Genomic DNA, 18345 nt, shown 5'->3' on the forward strand with positions numbered 1-18345 from the left:
ATCAGAAGACCCCAGCCTGCAACCACCAGGAGATGTGGCACCAGAGAAAGCTAATTATAATAGGAAGTGCAAGGAGGCGGAGAGTGGGCAGAGAATGGGCGGGGAGGGAGGGGTTGTTTTGTGGGATCTGAGTGTATTTAAACCTTAAACCTGTCTCAACCAGGTACGCAGGTATGGTGGAAAATCCCCCTTGTGTCCCAGATGGAAATAAAACATACCTGCTTTACAGTTTGAATTGTTAAATCCTTATCCCACAGCTCAAGTCAGCCTGAACTCAGTACCCAGTAGGGTACTGCAGCAGCTTATACTGAGTGTCATCACACAGCACCTACAGGATGGCCAGGCTATCAGACCCGGCCAGCACGGGTTTAAGAACAGAAGGTCGTGTTTGACCAACCTGGTCTCCGTTTATGACCAGGTGACCCGCCAGGTGGGTGCAGGAAAGGCAGTGGATGTTGTGTACCTGGATTTCAGCAAGGCCTTGGACACTGTCTCCCACAGCACACTCCTGGAAAAGCTGGCAGCCCACAGCTTGGACAGGAGCACTCTGTGCTGGGTTAAGAACTGCCTGCATGGCTGGGCCCAGAGAGTGGTGGTGAAGGTTCTGCATCCAGCTGGTGGCACCAGTGGTGTTCCCCTGGGGTCTGTGCTGGGGCCAGTTCTGTTCAATATTTTTATTGACGACATGGATGAGGGGATTGAGTCTTTCATTAGTAAATTTGCAGCTGACACTAAGCTTGGACCTTGTGTCCATCTATTGGAGGGTAGGAGGGCTCTGCAGAGAGACCTGGAATGACTGGATAGATGGGCAGAGTCCAATAGGATGAAATTTAATAAGTGCAAGTGCTGAGTCCTGCATTTTGGCCACAAAAACTTCCTGCAGCACTCCAGGCTGGGGACAGAGTGGCTGGACAGCAGCCAGGGAAGGGGACCTGGGGCACTGCTGGACAGCAGGCTGGACATGAGGCAGCAGTGTGGGCAGGTGGGCAAGAAGGCCAATGGCTCCTGGCCTGGATCAGGAATGGCGTGGCCAGCAGGAGCAGGGCAGTGTTTCTTCTCCTGTATTCGGCACTGGTGAGGCTGCACCTCGAGTGCCGTGTCCAGTTCTGGGCCCCCAATTTAGGAAGGACATTGAGACGCTTGAGCACATCCAGGAGAGGGCAACAAGGCTGGTGAGGGGCTTGGAACAAAAACCCCTGTTAAGAACGGCTGAGGGAGCTGTGGTTGTTTCGCCTGGAGAAAAGGAGACTCAGAGGTGACCTAATCGCTCTCTACAATTCCCTGAAGGGTAGCTGTAGTCAGGTGGGGTTTGGTCTCTTTCTCCAGACAGCAGCTGACACAACAAAAGGACAGTCTTCAGCTGCCCCAAGGGAAATACAGGATGGATATTAGGAAGAAGTTTTTCACAGAGAGAGTGATAAAGTACTGGAATGGTCTGCCTGGAGAGGTGGTGAAGTCACCTTCCCTGGATGTGTTTAAAAAAAGATTGGATGAGGCACTCAGGGCACTAACCCAGGTTAAGCTGAGGTGTTTGGGGCATGGGTTGGATTTGATGATCTTGAAGGTCTCTTCCTACCCAGTCATTCTGTGAATTCTGTAAGAAATTTAGGCTCAGTTCTGGTGGCTCATTGCCTCCTGGCCCAGGGCACAGCATCAGGAAGGTCTTTGCATTCCAAGGCTTTGCTGCAGCCAAAGAAATCTCCTGGCTCAGGGTCACCTTTCCTGCTCAGCCAGACCCAAGAGTGCCCCAGCAACAGCAGAGAATGGCAGCATTGCCATGGGCTGGCACAGCAGGGGGAGATTTCCCCCTTGAGAGTGGCTCATATTGCAGTTTTTGCATTCAGGCAGCTGCAGATCCCTCAGCTTTGGTTGCACAGCAGCTGGAAATGCAAGTGCAGGAGCTCTGTTCATGCCCAGCCACAGCAGGTGACAGCAAGGACAGGCTCCTGGCAGTGTCACATTGGTAGGCAGCTCCTTCAACAAAAGCTGGGGGCTGGAACTTTGCGCAGAAAATACCCTGATGGTCTCTGCACCAGGCAAAAGGAACAAAGTTTCAGTTCTGGCCTTTCTAGAGAGCACCAAAATGATTCCTTTACAGAGCAAGGTTGCATTGCCGGCTGTTCCCCAACCCCCAGAGGAGAGCCCAGGGGCCCAAGGAGCTGCGAGCGGGGACTCTGCAGGAGCCGGGACAGCGAGAGAGCCCGGGCTGAAGGTCAGCCCCGGGGCGGGCAGGGCCTGGGAGGGGGCACAGCCCGGGGGTCCCGCAGAGCCTCCCTGCTGCAAAGGCCCGGCTGGGACAGCGGGGCAGCTGCCGGGAGCCGTGTGCCAGGGCCGGGCCGCGGGTGGGTGTTCAAAGCGCCTCCAGGGGAGCAGCTTTTTGTCCCGGCCCGGGGTCATTCCCGCGGGGTCGGGGTCCCTGCGAAGGCGCAGGAGGGCAGGGTGGAAGGGGTTAGTTTGTGGGTTTGTTTTTGGATTATTTTTTGGGGGGGTTGATGGCTGGTTGGGATTTTATTGTTTTGGGAGGGGATACGGGCAATGTTTTTTTGTGAGATGCCCCTGGCAGTTTGAACCCCCTTGGGTGCGGGGAGCGCTGGCGCAGCCCCGGCACGGGCGGGGCGGCCCCGGGCGGGCTGTGGGAGCCGGGAGCGGCCGCCCGGGCCCGGAGCCGCCGCCTTGGGCCGGGAGCCCCCCGGGCAGAGCTCTGTGCTCGGGGCCCAGGCCCGGGCGGCCCGGGGAGCTCTCGGTGGCCCGTGGGCCCCGGCGCAGGTGGGTCCGTGTGGCTCCCAGGGGAGCGAAGCGGCCCGGCCGTGGCCGTGCGGGGCCAGTTGGGGCTCGGGGGGCCGGGCTGGGCCGGGCAAAGGCTGAGGGAGAGCGGGGGAAGCGTTGGCACAGAGGCCCCGGGCTCCCCGTGCCCCCCTGGCCACGCAGCCGGGCTCGGGGGCCGCCTCGCTCAGACCCGGCCCCGGCTGCGGGGGTCCCCGGGGCCCTGGGGAGGGGGCGGCGGGGGCTGGCGGAGCTCTGTGCCCGGGGCTGGGCGCGGCTGCCCAGGGAGCGGGGCATGCAGGGTCTCCCCGTGGTGGGGCTTGCTCTGCCCGGCTCAGGGGCTGCACTGTCAGCCCAGAGACACGTGGGGATCGCCCGGTACCAGCAGCGCTGGGAGGCAAACCCGGGAATGGGGGAAGCAGAAACGGGCAGTGCGAGAGCTGGGGCTGTTCCAGAAGCCTGGACAGTTTGGGAGGAAGGACAAGGGGGCCCATGGATATCCCAGGACTCTGAAAGAGGGACCCTGGATAGTGCTGAGCCCAGAGAAGGGGAACCTCCTGGATTCTCAGGAGCCACAGCAGCCCAGAGAGGGCCAACACCAATACAAACTTGACCTGGGGCAACACTGACAAGGGGGATCTCCAGGACCCCAAAGTGGAGAGATGAGAGAGAAGAAACTCATGGTTGGGTGTTTTTGCTGAACCTTGGTCACTTGGTTATTTTGGAGAAATGAATCTTTGTGTTTTGGAGCTTTATATGGGCACCAGATGGCCGGTGACTTCTAGAGATGGACTTGGGCAGGAGGAACCCCCCAATCCAATGTGCTCATATACTGTATTTTTCCCCAAAGCAGAATTTCCCACTCCCAGACCTTGACCAGATGGAGAAGGCAGCTGCAAGGAAGAGGAAGATGGCCAGGGACAGCCAGGCAGGTGAGGAGGAAGTCAGTGCCCCTTTGCCCCTCTCTCCTGCTCCATCTCCCAGCCCAGCCTGGCCCCGGCTGCAGGACAACCCCGCTGCCGACGCCGTCCTGCCGGGGATGCACTGGGGGGATCTCCTTGCCCTTCCCTCTGGCACGGAGGCAAATCCCATCCACTCCTTGTGCTTCCTCCCCTGGACAAAGAGCTGAGGACAGAGACCAGGGAGGACAAATCCCCACGGCAGAACCTCATGGAAGAGGCTGTTTTCAGCAGCTCCATGGTGCAGGAATGCAACGGGGAAGAAAAGTCACAGAGATCCCGCAGGAGGAGGGGCTCCAAACCTATCTCAGGGTGCTCAGAGGAGGAAAGACCCACCCAGTGCCAGGAAGGTGGACAGAGCTTCAGCCAGGGCTCTGAGCTGGTGGTCCATGAGCAGCTTCATGATGGGGAGAAGCCCCACAAGTGCTTGGAGTGTGGGAAGAGCTTCAGCTGGAGCAACACCCTGATCCAGCACCAGATGATCCACACCAGGGAGAGGCCCTATGAGTGTTCTGAATGTGGGAAGAGGTTTCAGACCAGCTCACATCTCCTCAAGAACCAGTGGATTCACACAGAGGAGAAGCACTTCTGCTGTCCTGTCTGCAGGAAGGGCTTCAAGAACAACTCCCACCTCGTCACCCACCAGCGCATCCACACCGGAGAGAGGCCCTGTGAGTGTCCCCAGTGCAGGAAGAGCTTCACCCACAGCTCTCCCTTGACCAGGCACCGACAGAGGCACTGGTAAGGGAAGCCCTGTGAGTGACCCGACTGTGGGGAGAGCTTTGTGTGCTGCTCCAACTCTATCCTGCATCAGGGGACCCACGCTGGGCAGAGCCCTGATGACCCACATTCCCTGTGATCTGCACTGGGGAGACACTGGGCTGGTGGTCCTTTTGTTTGGTGGTCCCTAATATTCTTTTGATTCCTCTTCATCCCTTTAAAACAGACAAAATTGGGATAAAAATGAACAAATTCATCAAAGGCATCTAAAGCCTCACTTTTTGCTAGTTTTTCGAGGGGATCTGGGATTCAGGGGGATACTTGGTAGGATTTAAGGGTTTGGGGGTATTTGGTGTCATTTTCTCCATTTCTTGGCACTCAAAGAGATGAGAAGGTTTGATCTGTTACCTCAAAACCACTCAATGCCACTGAAAACTATTCAATCCCTCCCCAAAATTTCTTGATTTCAACAGCCCCTCAGGGTGGAACGGGGTTGGAAGGACTTTGGTGAAGTGTGCTGCAAATCAGGAGGGGTGAGATGGGCATTGGGTGAGGGGGGTGGGTGGGATGGGGTTTGGGAGGGGTGGGATGGGGGAAATATGTCTTGGGAAGGGGGTCCTGATGTCCAGGAGAGGTGGGATGGCTTTGGGTGGGGATTGGGAGGGTGTGGTGAAATCTGGAATGAGAAAGCCGAAGGCTGGGAATAGTGAAGGGAGAGGGAACCCATTCCTGAGGGAGTTTTTGGGTATTCCACATTCCTAAAGGCATTTTGGTGCATCCCAGGTTTCTGAGGTGGTTTGGGGGCACTCCCCAATTCTTGGCAGGGGGTTCCTGAGAGCAGCTCCATGGAGCCCCATTGCCAGGGGGGGTTGCTTTGGGCACAAGCTCACAGCTGCAGCCAGAGTCCATTGTCTTGGTGCTGGAGAGCAGAGAAATGATGAAAGGCCCCAGATATCTCCAGGGTGTGTTTGGGGGGCCAGGACAAGTTCTGCATAGGTGGGACAGTCACTGCCCCAGCCCCAGCCACTGCAGCCTCTGGGCCAGCCCCAAAGTGGCTGCCAAGCCCCTGGCACCCCCAAAACCCCACCTGTGAGAGGGACCAGAGCAGGTGAGGCTGTGACACGGCTGTGACACTGACATGTCCCACGGCCCCGGAGCTCACAGCAGCTGAGATGGGCTGGATCCAAGGTCTTGGCTGTGGATGTCTCTCTCTCTCTCTTCTCCTGACTTCCTCTTCTCAAAATATGGATAACTTGAAGTTGTAGGGTTTAGCGTTTTCTGAGTCAGTGCTTTGTAATGTGCCTTACCATATTCCAGGTTTAATATAATTTATAAGCTGGGTACTATTTCTGTGTAAATGTTTATATCATAGGTTATAACTTAGGAAAAATACTGTTCAGTGCTGTTCTTTTGTTAAATTGTGTAAGGTGTAAGTTAAGGTTAAGGTAGAAGCTAAGTCCTGTTAGTTTCAGCTCTGTTCAGCTTTTAGGCCATGTTCCTTTTATCCTTGCCCTCACTGTCCTCGTCACACACACACAGAGGGACAGTTCTCGGTTTGTTTGTGGTTTGATTGCTGGATTTGGTTTGGCTGTGTTGATGCTTTCCTTCCTTGCTGTGCCTAAAGTGTCCAGTCAGGGGTAGAGTGACTCTTGCCAAGGAACTTGGTCATGCCTCACCACCTGTGCTCCTAATTGGTGACTTTTGTCAAATATGCTAATCTGCTAAACTTATAAAACTGTATTGACTTCATGGGGGGGTTGGGCGTTTTGTGGACATTTTCTGTATCTCCCCTTGGAGGCCTCCAATAAAGATCAGCCTTTCTGTTACCTCCTCTATAATATTATCTCCAAAGGGTGTTACTTTATTTCTAGGTTCTGTAAAGCATCAACACAGCGGGGTCTCAGGGCACCCAGGAGACCACAGTGACACAATGACATCTTGGGGAGCCAAGTGCCAGCTGCAAACACAGCGGGGCCTGATGGAAGCCAGGAGCCACTTGGAGAGTGCCAGGGCACGTGGCACTCAGTGCCCGCTGTGACACAGCACAGCCCCATGGAGCTCAGCAGACCACTGTGACAACGTGGAATCCCATGGATGCAAGGCTCTACTTGGGCAGAGTGGGGTCTCCTGGGACACAGGTGCCACTGGGGCATTGCCAGCTCTTGTATAACCCAGTGCCCCTTGTGACACAGGGCAGCCTCATGGAACTGTCCTGGGGATGGTTCATAACCCATCACCATTTTGGGTTGTTTTTTGTTTTGTACCAGGAATGGTCACTGCCTCCCCTCCCTGCCTCTGGGAGTGCTGCAATGGGTGGAGGGGCAGCCCGGGGTCCTGCAGGGGTTGGGGGACAGGGGCTGCTCTTCCTTCTGGTTGGGGGGATTGACTCAGTGGCCACGTGGCACAGCGCATCTGATTTGAGGTCTTGTTGCCCTGTGGTTTTGGTCTTTTGCTTTTTTCCTCTTGTTTTTTTTCTCCTCTTCCTGCTTGGGTGGACGATAACAGACTCCCAGTAGGTACCCCTGGGAGCCCGTCCTGTTTGCTTTGGGTAGGACAGGAACAATGAAAACCTTCCCAATGGCACAACTCCCCAGCCCACATGGGGAAAGGAAAGAAAAAGTTGTCAAGTTCTCAAAACCTTTCTCCTGCTTTGCTGCAAGACTCCTGCTTCACACATGTTGTGGAAAGTCAAGAGAAGCTGCATGGGTGGGATATCTTGTGACAGATGGTGCAACTCATTCTCCAGGAAAGGTTCTTGGAAAGAGCAGACAGGACTGTGGAGAAGATTCTGGGAAAGCTGTAACAGCTTTTCGGAAATGAAATGAAAGTGGAAAGAAACAACCCAAGATATTTTCCTCTGTTTATTTCTCTGTCCCACTTTCCATCTTAAACTACTTCTTCATCTCATTAATTCTAAGTGGGTCTCACCTCTGACATCCAAGACTTGGCAAGATTTAGACACTGTAAAATACCATGAGCTACATCCAGTTTGCCTTCCCGTTTTTCTTGGAAAGCAATGCCGGAGACACAAGTGCAGTGCTTGGGTCAGGTACAAATTCTGCATTCAGGGAATGTGCTGTGACAGTGTCTGACCCTCAGCAGGGACAATGCACAGCAACAGCCAAGGGGATTCCTCTGTCACTGTGCACGAGTCAAGACTGGGCCCTGACTGAAAACGGCGAAGTTCCCGTGTTTGGACAGGCTCAGGGGCTGCCCCGGGGAGTGCAGGGCTCGGTGCGAGGCAGAGGGGGCAACGGAAAAAACTGACAAGGGGACAAACGGCCCTGGAGCTTCAGTTGCAGCAGCAGCAGCGGCAGCAGCGGCAGCAGCGGCAGCAGCGGCAGCAGTAGAGAAGGAAAAAGCGGTTTTGTTGACCAACCCGTGCTTCCCCTCTCCCTCTCCCACAGTCCCGCAGCCTCTCCCTTTCCCAGTGTCCCCGTCCCAACCCAGTCTCCCTCTCCCCTGCTGGGCCGGACCATGCCTCGGGCCCACCCCCGGCCCCGGGCGGGGCTGCCCCGTCCCTGCCCCCGGGCATCCCGCCGCGGTCTCGCCTTCGCCCGGCTCTGGCAGTGCTGGCGATGGCGCTGCTGGGCGGGCATCAGTGCCTGGGGCTGGGGTAGCATTGCTGGCCTTTGGCTGCGCCTTTACCGAGCCCAGCCCAGGTCCCGGCCCCAGCCCCGGCCCCGGCCCCGAACCCGGCCCCGGCCCCGGCCCCGGCCCCGGCCCCGGCCCCAGCCCCGGCCCCGGCCCCGGCCCCGGCCCCGGCCCCGGCCCCGGCCCCGACCCCGGCCTCGGCCCCGGCCCCGGCCCCGGCCCCGGCCCCGGCCCCGGCCCCGGCTCGTCCCTGGGCCCGCAGAGGACACAGGCGGTGCGGCTGCTCCCGCCGCCTCCACTGCGGCTTCCCCGGCCCAAGCTCCTCCGCTTGGCAGCGCGGCCGCTGGCCCTGAGCCGCCGCTGTCCCGTTGCCAGGAGCAAATGCCTGGGGATGCCCAGCCCGGGCCGCTCGAGGGGCGCTCGGGGGCCGTTCCTGGCCCCGGGCCGAGCGCTGACAGCCGCGTCTCGCCGGCAGGGAAGGCGCAGCAGGCCCTCCAGGAGCAGTACCGCCTGGGTTCGCTGCTGGGCCACGGCGGCTTCGGCAGCGTCTGGGCGGCCACACGGCTCTCAGACCGTGCCGCGGTGAGTGGCGCGGCCGGTGATGGGTGCACAAGGAAGGGGCGCAGGAGGAGGAGGAGGGCGAAGGAGAAGGAGGCTGGGGCTGGGCAGGGCAGGCAGTGAGCTCAGCCTGCTGCTCCCCTTGGCTTGCAGGTGGCCATCAAAAGGGTGCCACGGAACCGTGTCCGGCATTGGGGTGAGCTGGTGAGTGAGCGGGGCCAGCAGGAGAAGCTGGGCCATGCCGGGCGGGGATGAGCTGAGGCCTGGCAGGGTGGAAGCCGCCAGGACGCCTGGAGGGAGAGCGGGCGTGGGGCCAGCAAAGGGTGCAGAGCATCCCGGGCTGGCTGAGGGGTCCCTGACCCCTGGCACGGCCTCAGCCCCACTGACAACATTGTGCTCCTCCCACAGCCCAACGGCACCAGCGCACCACTGGAGATCGTGCTGCTGCACAAGGTCTCCACTGGCTTCCCTGGTGTCGTCCAGCTGCTGGAGTGGCTGGAGCTCCCCAAAGACATCATTATCATCATGGAGCGCCCGGAGCGTTCTCAGGACCTCCAGCACTTCATTCGGGCACGGCGGTTCCTGTGCGAGGAGGTGGCGCGGGAGCTGTTCCGCCAGGTGCTGGAGGCCGTGCGGCACTGCACCAGCTGCGGGGTCCTGCACCGCGACCTCAAGCCAGGGAACATCCTGCTTGACCTGGCCACTGGGCAGGCCAAATTGATCGATTTTGGCTGTGGCACCTACCTACAAGACACAGCCTATACTCACTTTGCAGGTGAGCCCTCGCAGGGGTGTGCTCCCCATTGCAGACATCTCCTGGCCAAACATCTCACAGCCCAGCCTGGGTGTGGCTCTGCGGTTCCATGCCAGTCATGGCACTGAGTCTTCAGCCCAGTTGCTTTTGAACGCAAGTGGGTGGGGGGACCAGCTTCCAGCCCTGCTGGCAGCCTTTGCCAGCCACTCTGCCTGGGACTGGGGCTGGGGCTGGGGCAGCCAGCCCAACAGAAGCACCCGTGGGTGGGGGTGGCTGAGAGGGGAGCCAGAACATGTGCACCAGCCAGTTTGGTGTGCAGGTGAGAAAGGGCTTGGACTGCTGTGATTGCCTGGTTTGCTTTGGGTTCATAATGGTTTTTGGGGCAATGCAGGCAGGGACGAGTAAGGCATGGTTTTTCCCCAGCACTGAGTGGGTTTTGCTTGTCATGGTTGGGCCTTGCCAGGGCTTCCACTGCCACCTTCCGACACCAGTGGCTTCTTTTCCAACCCTAAGTTTGTACACAAGTCCCAGGTGCTGGCCAGAGGGCAGCAGGTCACACCACGTGCCACTGGGGCAGCCCCTGCACGCCCAGGGATACTGGGGCCAGGCTCTGGGAGCAGCAGCATCCCCCTGATGAACTCCATCTGTATTCCATAGGAACACCGTCATACAGCCCCCCGGAATGGAACCAGTTTGGCTGGTACTATGGACAGCCAGCTACTGTCTGGTCCCTGGGCATCCTGCTGCACCAGATGGTGTGTGGGGAGCACCCTTTCAGGAGGGGCCACAAGATCAGCTGGGACCATCAGCTCTCGCTGCCACCACGGCTCTCTCAAGGTGAATCCTCATCTCTGGGCACGGGGGGAATGCCAGTGCTGGGAGACAGCAGTGGGCTGTGGCAGCTGCTGAGGAGGTGGCACGTGTCCTGCTGTCCTGCTTTCCTCCAAAACAGGGAATTCCTGGGAAAGTTTAGGCCCAGCTCTGAGCAAATGCAGCATGGCCTGAGAATGGGAACAGTGGGACAGACAGGAGCCTTCTCCAACTGACCGGCGGTTTCTGGTTTCTCTCGCCAGAGTGCCAAGATGTCATCCGGCGGTGTTTATCCATGCTGGATGTGGACCGGCCTTCAGTAGAAGACCTGTTGTGTCATCCCTGGATGCAGGATAGTCATCTGCCATAGAAGAAGGGAGAGAGCCACAGAAACAGCGATGCAGGGCCCTGGTAAGTTCCAGCTCCACACATGCCTTGGCAATCAGAAGCAAAGGACCCAGACTTTTTTGTCCTGCCTGTGTCACTGCACAGGGGTCATCAGATGGGAACACACAGCCCCTGTGCTGGAGCTGAGCTGCTCTGCCCAGCACTGCTGGCTGCCATCCCAGCTGCTTTGGCTTGTCCTGGGTCACTGCCAGCTGGGGCCCTGGGCAGAACACTGACAGCCTGGTCTCACCCCCAGGGAAAGAGAAGCAGCCCCTGGAGAAGCTGTGCCAGGTGGGGCTGCTGCTGCTGGAGACAGCCAGGACAACATCAAGGATGAAAACCTCTTCCTCGACCAGGCCACCACAAAGCTGAAGATGATGGACTTTGATTCTGGCACCTTCTTCAAAGCCAGGCTCCACAGTGAATTTGCAGATGAGTGCACACACAGGGGGATGCTCCCAGATTTGGGCATTGCACAGGCTGGCCGGGAAACAAAGGTTCCCCCTTTTGCTGGGGTGGAAGCAACTGATTTTTCAGTGGGTGGCCAAGCTGCATTTTGGCAGGGCTGGGGGGCATGAGCTGGGGTGGGTGTGAAATGGGTGTGGGGTCCTGGCCCTGCCAACAGCCCCCAGTATCCACTGTGCCATTTCCCTCATTTTCCCTTTTTGTCTGTGGTCTATTTTCATTAATTTGCTGTTTGTTTCTCTAAAGGAAGCGTTCTAGGTGTTGTCCAGTCTGGACGGGGAAGTGCTTGGGACCAGCCGTGCCGTGGATGGGCCGTGCCCTTGGAGAAGGCTGAGGACATCGTTTGGGAGCAGCTTTTCTTCCAGCGGCGGATGGCGTCAGGTGGGTCCCGTCTTCTTGTCCTGGGTGGGATCAGAGCTTTTGGGAGATGGCAGCCAGCACAGGAGCATCCTGCTGTGGGCAGCTGCTGAGGAGGTGGATGTGCCACGGCTGGCTGCAGGCTGGGCACATGTCCTGCCCTCCTGCTCTGCTGCCAAGGGCAGCAATGATGGGCAGCTCTGGGCACCGCTCTGGGCACGGCCAGCATGGCCTGGGCACGGCGGGCACTGGGACAAGGGGGACAGGAGCCTTCAGCTGACGGGCGGGTTCTGGTTTCTCTCCTTGCAGCTGGGCTCTGCGGATGCTGAGGCTGCTCTGGGCTCTGCCAGGGCTCTGCTGGAGCTCAGCCCCAGGCCAGAATCAGCCAAAGAAGAAATGGTGTGACCTGCAGCAGAGACTTGCTTGAGCACTTGGGCAATGCAGCTTGTAGAGTGTACATCTCCGAGGGAAAACATCACACCCTCCAAAATTAAACTTGATCAAGAACTTCTGAAATGCAATCAATCTGGGATGACCCCAAATGACATTTATCAACTTGCCCAAGGTGTAGCTCAGCCCTTCCCTGAAGATTTCTCTCCCCCACCTACTTTTAAATTTCACAACTGCTCCCTCCTTTCCCCCAGTGAGTTCCCAGCCCATCACAGTCTCCGTCACAATGTTGCCTTCCTTGATGGCCTTCACCACAAGGAAGACCAAGCCCCAGGTTTAGGGCCTCATCCTGTCACTGGCTGAAGAGCAGCAATATCTCCGAGGTCCCGTGGCATTTTAGTGTCAGTGAGAGCTGCTGTCCAGCCCTCAGCTCTCCTCAGTGCTGAGTTCCCCCTCCCTTTTCCTTGTCCTTCCAGCAGGATGAGCTCTGTGAATCCCCTTGAGCCTCCCCACTCTCCCAGCCCACCCACCCACCTCACTAAGGTTAAGCTGAAGCTTCTTTGTCTCCTCTGGCACACCAGTGCAGTCCCCTCTGCGGGGAGCCCCAGCCCCAGGGCACAGCACACAGCAGTCCAGTGCGGGCTGGAGCAGCTGCCCAGCACCCCTGGCTTGGCTGTTTGTGGCAAGGAAATGCTCCCTGTTTGCAGCTCTCCCTGCAGGATGGCCCCAGGGCAGAGCCCAGCCGGGCTCCCACTGCATCCCCTGAAGCCTGGGGCAGACAGTGGTGCCAGGGCTGAGGTTCATGGGCTGTCTCTGGGAGCCTCGCCTGAAAAGACACACGGAGCCACGAATCTGGGGAGATCAGAGCAGCAGGGAGAATCTCCTGCTTTGTTTATTACTTCCTATTGTATACTTTTAGCAAGGTGCCCATGGATTGGAGAGTGGCATTCCCACCGCTCAACCACATTGGTCAGAGGGACTGTCATTCAACCTCCCCTTCTCTTGGAGAAGGAATTCAAAACAATAGCAATATTTACAAAACACAATCTCCTTGTTTACATGAATGAGCGTGAGAAGGTGCACACTTCTACTTTAGTATGAACGCTCAGAATACTGGGAGAATCTCATGGTGACAATGGGGCGCACCCAGAGCTGTGGCTTGCAGTCAGTGTTTGCCAGTGTTGTGTTCTCATCTCCTGCAGCCTGTGGGGGAAACAAGCTGTGCTGCCAGGCCAGCAGTGCTCCTGTGGGCAGGGACAAGGCTGAAGGGCTTTCCCATTGCAGAGGAGGCGGCACTGATCCTTGTCAGGGCCTGGCAGGGCTGGAGCCGGGTCTGGCCTGCTGTGCGGGACTCACTGCCACCAACCGGCCCCACCCGCTGCGCTGCGTCCTCCAGGGACAGAGGGGTCTGTGTGTGCCAGGGGCTCTGGGATGTCTCTGTCTGCATGGACAGAAGGGTCTGTGTGTGCCAGGGGCTCTGGGATGTCTCTGTCTGCAGGGACAGAAGGGTCTGTGTGTGCCAGGGGCTCTGAGGTGTCTCTGTACCCATGGACAGAAGGGTCTGTGTGTGCCAGGGGCTCTGGGATGTCTCTGTGTGCATGGACAGAAGGGTCTGTGTGTGCCAGGGGCTCTGGGATGTCTCTGTCTGCATGGACAGAAGGGTCTGTGTGTGCCAGGGGCTCTGGGATGTCTCTGTGTGCATGGACAGAAGGGTCTGTGTGTGCCAGGGGCTCTGGGATGTCTCTGTGTGCATGGACAGAAGGGTCTGTGTGTGCCAGGGGCTCTGGGATGTCTCTGTGTGCAGGGACAGAAGGGTCTGTGTGTGCCAGGGTTTCCATAATGTCTTTGTACCCATGGGTATGGAATGAACACAGAGTGAAAGTGTCAGTCACGTTGCTTGCACACTCCTTCCTCTTTGCACAAGACACATCCATATATCCATGTATGGATATACTAAAAGGACAGGGATAGATAGAGATTTCCCACAGAGTTCTAAGTTTGGAATAACTCACTTTTAAGCCAGTGACCAGGGCATTTTTGTCCCAGCTCATTGTGAGTAGGTGTCCAAGAGCTGAAGGGAGCATCATTCAGAAGCAGTTTCAGGATTTCTAGGCAGGAAGTTACACCATCCGTGTAACTCACTGTATTTATCGGGATGGACTCTGCTGGTTCTTTAGGAATATGGAGCAATTGAGACACAAGACTTGGGAAACTCCCAGCTCTGTGGATTTGTGTCAAGGGGGGAGCAGCAGAAACACTTTGTGTCTGCTTTGGGGGATACAGGGTCCAAGGAGCTGGGGTGGCAGAACGTGACCTGGCATGTTGGCAGGTGAAGTCCTGTTTCATGACATCCCAGAGTGGAACAGGACAAAGCTCCAAGCACCCCCAAGCCCACTGATGAAGTCTTTGTGATGCTGCAAATTCTCAAGGAAAGGCTGCTGTCACACAATCCACTGGGATTTACAACTTTCAGTTGCAACTCTTTAGGTCGAAGTGTCAAACTGTAATATTTTTTACCCTCAAGACACAGTCATGCACAATCCATCTGTCAGTTTCTTAATGCTTCAACAACAATTTCAAATAACTTAATATTGGAAAGAAAACCCATAATCTTTTAAAAAAGGATACTGAGGTCAGTGAGATGGATCCATGCCATCAAAACATTCACAAATTAAGTAATTTAGTTGTCTTTTTAAGAAGATCAGCTACCTCTTAATCTAAAGTTACAGAAGATTTTTCACTCCATGTTTGTTTTTTGTTCTCCCTTTCTTTTTTCCCTGTTTTTTCCTTTTTTCTTTTCATTGTTAAGCAGATAACACATCCTAAAAGAGGAATGTACAGCAAAATGAGATACATTTTGGATAAACAATGAAAATGTAGGCTCCTCCTCTGTTTGCTTTTGTCTGGATACCATGAAGAAAAAGATCTAGCAGAGACCAGCAGAGGTGTAAAGTGGTTGCTTTGGACTAAACTGGAGTTCAGCACTGGTGACATCCTGATCCAGTCAAGAGTTGCAGAATTCCTTTGCACATCTCGAGCCATGTGTTTGCAGGCACAGCACCTGCAGTGCTGATGCACCAATGCACATGAATAACTCTGTTATTCCCTCCCAGAATTTGGGCTGTGGCCAAGAACGAGGTGCTCCAGTGCTTTGCTGCTGGTTCCCGTGTGGAGCAGCTCCCTTCCCGCTGGCTGAGCTGCTCAGGCACAGCCCGGCAGCTCCTGGCCCTGCAGGGCTGAGGCTTTTCCCCATTGCTGGGCACAGACTGATGGAGCAGCACTGCTGGACACGGGCACACACAGAGGGAGCAGAAGCAGCTGCCTTTGTGCACCTGCAGCTCCAAGGCCCAAACTCTGAGCAGACAGGGCTGCAGGAGTCTGGCAGGCTCCCTGTTTGCTGTGCTGCCCCACTTGTGCCCAGCCCAGCTCTGCAGGGCAGAGGGAGAACAAGGGGCAGCTCCCTGCCAGCCCCAGCCCAGGGACCCCTGCGGCCCCGGGGCTTGGGGCACTGTCAGCACCCGCTGCTGCAGCCACGGCCTCTGCTGGCACTGCCAGCAACAACCAACCTGGGGCTGAGCCCAGGGAGCAGCAGCAGGGCCTGGAGCTGATCCCTCCCTCTGGGCGGGGCTGCACAAATGACCCACACAGCAGCAGCAGCAGCACATGGAGCTGACTTTGAGCACATCCCTGCCACTCTTCCCTCTGTGTGCAGGGGTGTCACAGCAGCCTGAGGCACCTGGGAGCCCTCAGGGCCAGCAGGGCCTTGAGATGGCAGCCCTGGGCTCCTGGGGGCTGTGCAAGGAACAGAGGTGGGGACTCCCTCTCCATGTGCAGCTTCCAGATGGAAAAGGCTGCTGTGCCCAGGCAGCTCCAAGGGCAGAGAAAGGAGGAGCTCGACCACTGGATCTGTGCCAGTCCCACAGTCCTGGGCAGCAGCCACCGAGCACAGGGGAACAGAGGGCACAGCAAGAGGGACAAAAGCAGGCAGGGTCAGAGCCTGGGAAGAGCCAGAGCTGGGAGCAGGAACAGCTGCTCCATTGCACTCTTGGAGAAAGCTCTGGGCTGGTTCAAAGCGCTGAAAGGTGTGAAGGGCAGGGGGGAGGCCACACCAAACAATGCTCCTGTTTCCATACCCTCCCCTCTCAGTGTCCCAGAAGGAATTGCATGAACTCTATTCTTCTCTCCGAGTCATCTCGTTCAGCATGAGCAGCTTAGCACCAGGAGCTGAAGGAGCTGAAGCCTTAGGCCACAAGAGCTGAGCAAGAGGAAACTTTTTGACCAAAGTAATGCTGCTAACATGGTCTTGGATGAATCCAGCAGATGGAATCCTGGAATTATGGAATCCTTCATGTTGGGAAAGACCTCTGAGCACATCCAGTCCCGGCGTTCACCAGCAGTATCAAGCCCAGCACTAAACCATGTCCCTGAAGTGCCAAGGCCTGGACAACAGGCCCGAGTGAGGCCTGAACAACAGGCCCTGAGCCAAAGGTGACCTCTGGATGAACCTTCCAACCAAAGGTTATCTTTGTATCTGCTCCATAATGAAATATGCATGGTCATTAGTGCTGTGATAAATTGATCCACTCATCACTTATACATGGATTGACCTTTCTGTAGTTAGAAACCGGACAAGGCCATGAAATCCGACATCTGGCCTTGTTTGGGGCTGTATGGTCAGAGTCAGCTCCCTTGGTTCCTCCTTGAGCCCCGGCCAGGCTTTGGGAGGAACCCAAGAGGAGAATGAAACCAGATGTTCCTGCACTAGAAGTGCTGTCAGTTTGTTTATTCAGCACTGTCAGAGCTGGGCCCTCTCCCAGCCAGGTTGGAGCCTCACCTGTGGCTGGAGGCCCCTGCAGGAATTCCCAGTGTCCGGGAGTGGCTCTGCAGTCCTTGGCTGTGACAGCTCCCCCAGCTGATGTGTGGGTCTGGGTGATGGCAAAGTCTGAGGGTGACTGCTGCTGTCTCTTTCTTAATCACTGCAGGCAATCCTTGGTAGTGATGATTGGGTGCATTGCTGAGCTTCTCCTTTTGTGATTCTTTGCAGTTTTGCATTAGAATAAATCACACCATTGCTGAACTTAGTGTCTGTGTCTTTGGTGCTGACCCTGCTCAGGGGCAGAACAGACACTGCAGCCCCAGAGAACCAAAGGTGCCCTGTGACACTGCGGGGCCTGGTGTGAGCAAGGGGACCAGAGTGACACTGTGGGGCCACATGGAACCAAGGGGACCAGAGTGACACTGTGAGGCCACATGGAACCAAGGGGACCAGAGTGACACTGTGGGGCCACATGGAACCAAGGGGACCAGAGTGACACTGTTGGCCCACATGGAACCAAGGGGACCAGAGTGACACTGTTGGGCCACATGGAACCAAGGGGCCATTGAGGCACTCAGTGAGGGTCTCATGGAACCAACTGGACCATAGTGACGCTTTGTGGTCTCATGGAACCAGGGTGAAATTGTGACATTGTGGGGTCCCAACGAACCAAGCAGCCATTGTGACTCTTCATGGCCTCATGGAACCATGGAGACCATTCTGACACTGCAGGGACTCGTATAACCAAAGGTCCATTGTTTTCCTCTCCCTGGCACTGCAGAGTCCAGACTCTCCTTGCCCCTGCCCCAGCCCCACAGAGCAGCAGAGTCAGGTCTGGCCCTGCAGGTGGATGCCTGGAGGAAGCTGTGATCCAGTGGGAGACCCAGTGGAGAGAGAGGGCCCTGCTTCCATGCTGGAGCAGCCTGTTCTTGAAGGGCTGCACCCCGTGGGCAGAGAGACCCACCCCACAGCAGTTTGGGAGGACACTGTGCCCATGGGAGGGGCTCACGTTGCAGCAGGGGCAGAAGGGCTGCTGGTGGTGAGAGTGGACCCATGCTGGGGCAGTTCACGGAGAACTGTCTCCCCTGGGAGGGGCCCCACGGCCTCACAGAGGAAGGACTCGTCTCCCAGAGCAGCAGAAAATCTCTTGATGAAATGAGAAAACTCCCGTGCCATGTCTCCCTGTGCTGTTGGTGGGAAGGAGAGAGAGGCTGTGGAGGAAAGGTGTTTTAGGGGCTTATTTTATTTCTCATTATCCTCCTCTGATTCTGTTACTAATAAAATTCACTTTGCACCTTAAGTTGAGCCTTCCTTGCCTTTGGAATATTTCTCCTGGTTCTTATCTCCCTCATGAAGTGTTTGTTAATATTTTTTTCCCTTCTCTGCCCAGCGGTGGCAGCAGAGGGCGAGCGAACCACTCTCGTGGGTGCCTTCAATTGCGCCAGTGTCAAACCACAACACAAGCTATCTGCAAAAAGCTAACTCCTGGCTATTTGAGCAGGCAACCTTCTAGAGCATGTGCAGGAAACAGGAGTAGTACGTTCAAGCCCAAGGAAGTTTTCTGAGCCTTCATCAAAACGACCACCAAGAGGCTGATGACCACCTCGTGCAGAGACCCTGCATGTGCTACAGGAGCTTACATATTCATGTGATTAGAAAATATGCTACAGTATGAAGGTTAGCAAAGTATAATGTGAACATAAAAAACATGTATAAAAGCTAGTAATGTGTGAAGAACAGATGAGTGAGTTTGTGGTGGAGCTATCCCCCTC

General features: G+C 56.5%; 1 protein-coding gene across 1 annotated transcript; it reads left to right on the forward strand.

Annotated features, from left to right (window-relative positions):
• Positions 1-7919: 7919 nt before the first annotated feature.
• On the forward strand, positions 7920-10528 carry LOC134562223 (serine/threonine-protein kinase pim-1-like). The gene is made up of 6 exons (XM_063419645.1): positions 7920-8058; positions 8512-8618; positions 8748-8798; positions 9003-9369; positions 10006-10185; positions 10422-10528. The coding sequence occupies exons 1-6, from the start codon at positions 7920-7922 to the stop codon at positions 10526-10528; spliced, it is 951 nt and encodes a 316-aa protein (XP_063275715.1).
• Positions 10529-18345: the final 7817 nt, after the last annotated feature.

This window comes from Prinia subflava, chromosome 26 (assembly GCF_021018805.1).
Source record: "Prinia subflava isolate CZ2003 ecotype Zambia chromosome 26, Cam_Psub_1.2, whole genome shotgun sequence".
NCBI classification, from domain to species: domain Eukaryota; kingdom Metazoa; phylum Chordata; class Aves; order Passeriformes; family Cisticolidae; genus Prinia; species Prinia subflava.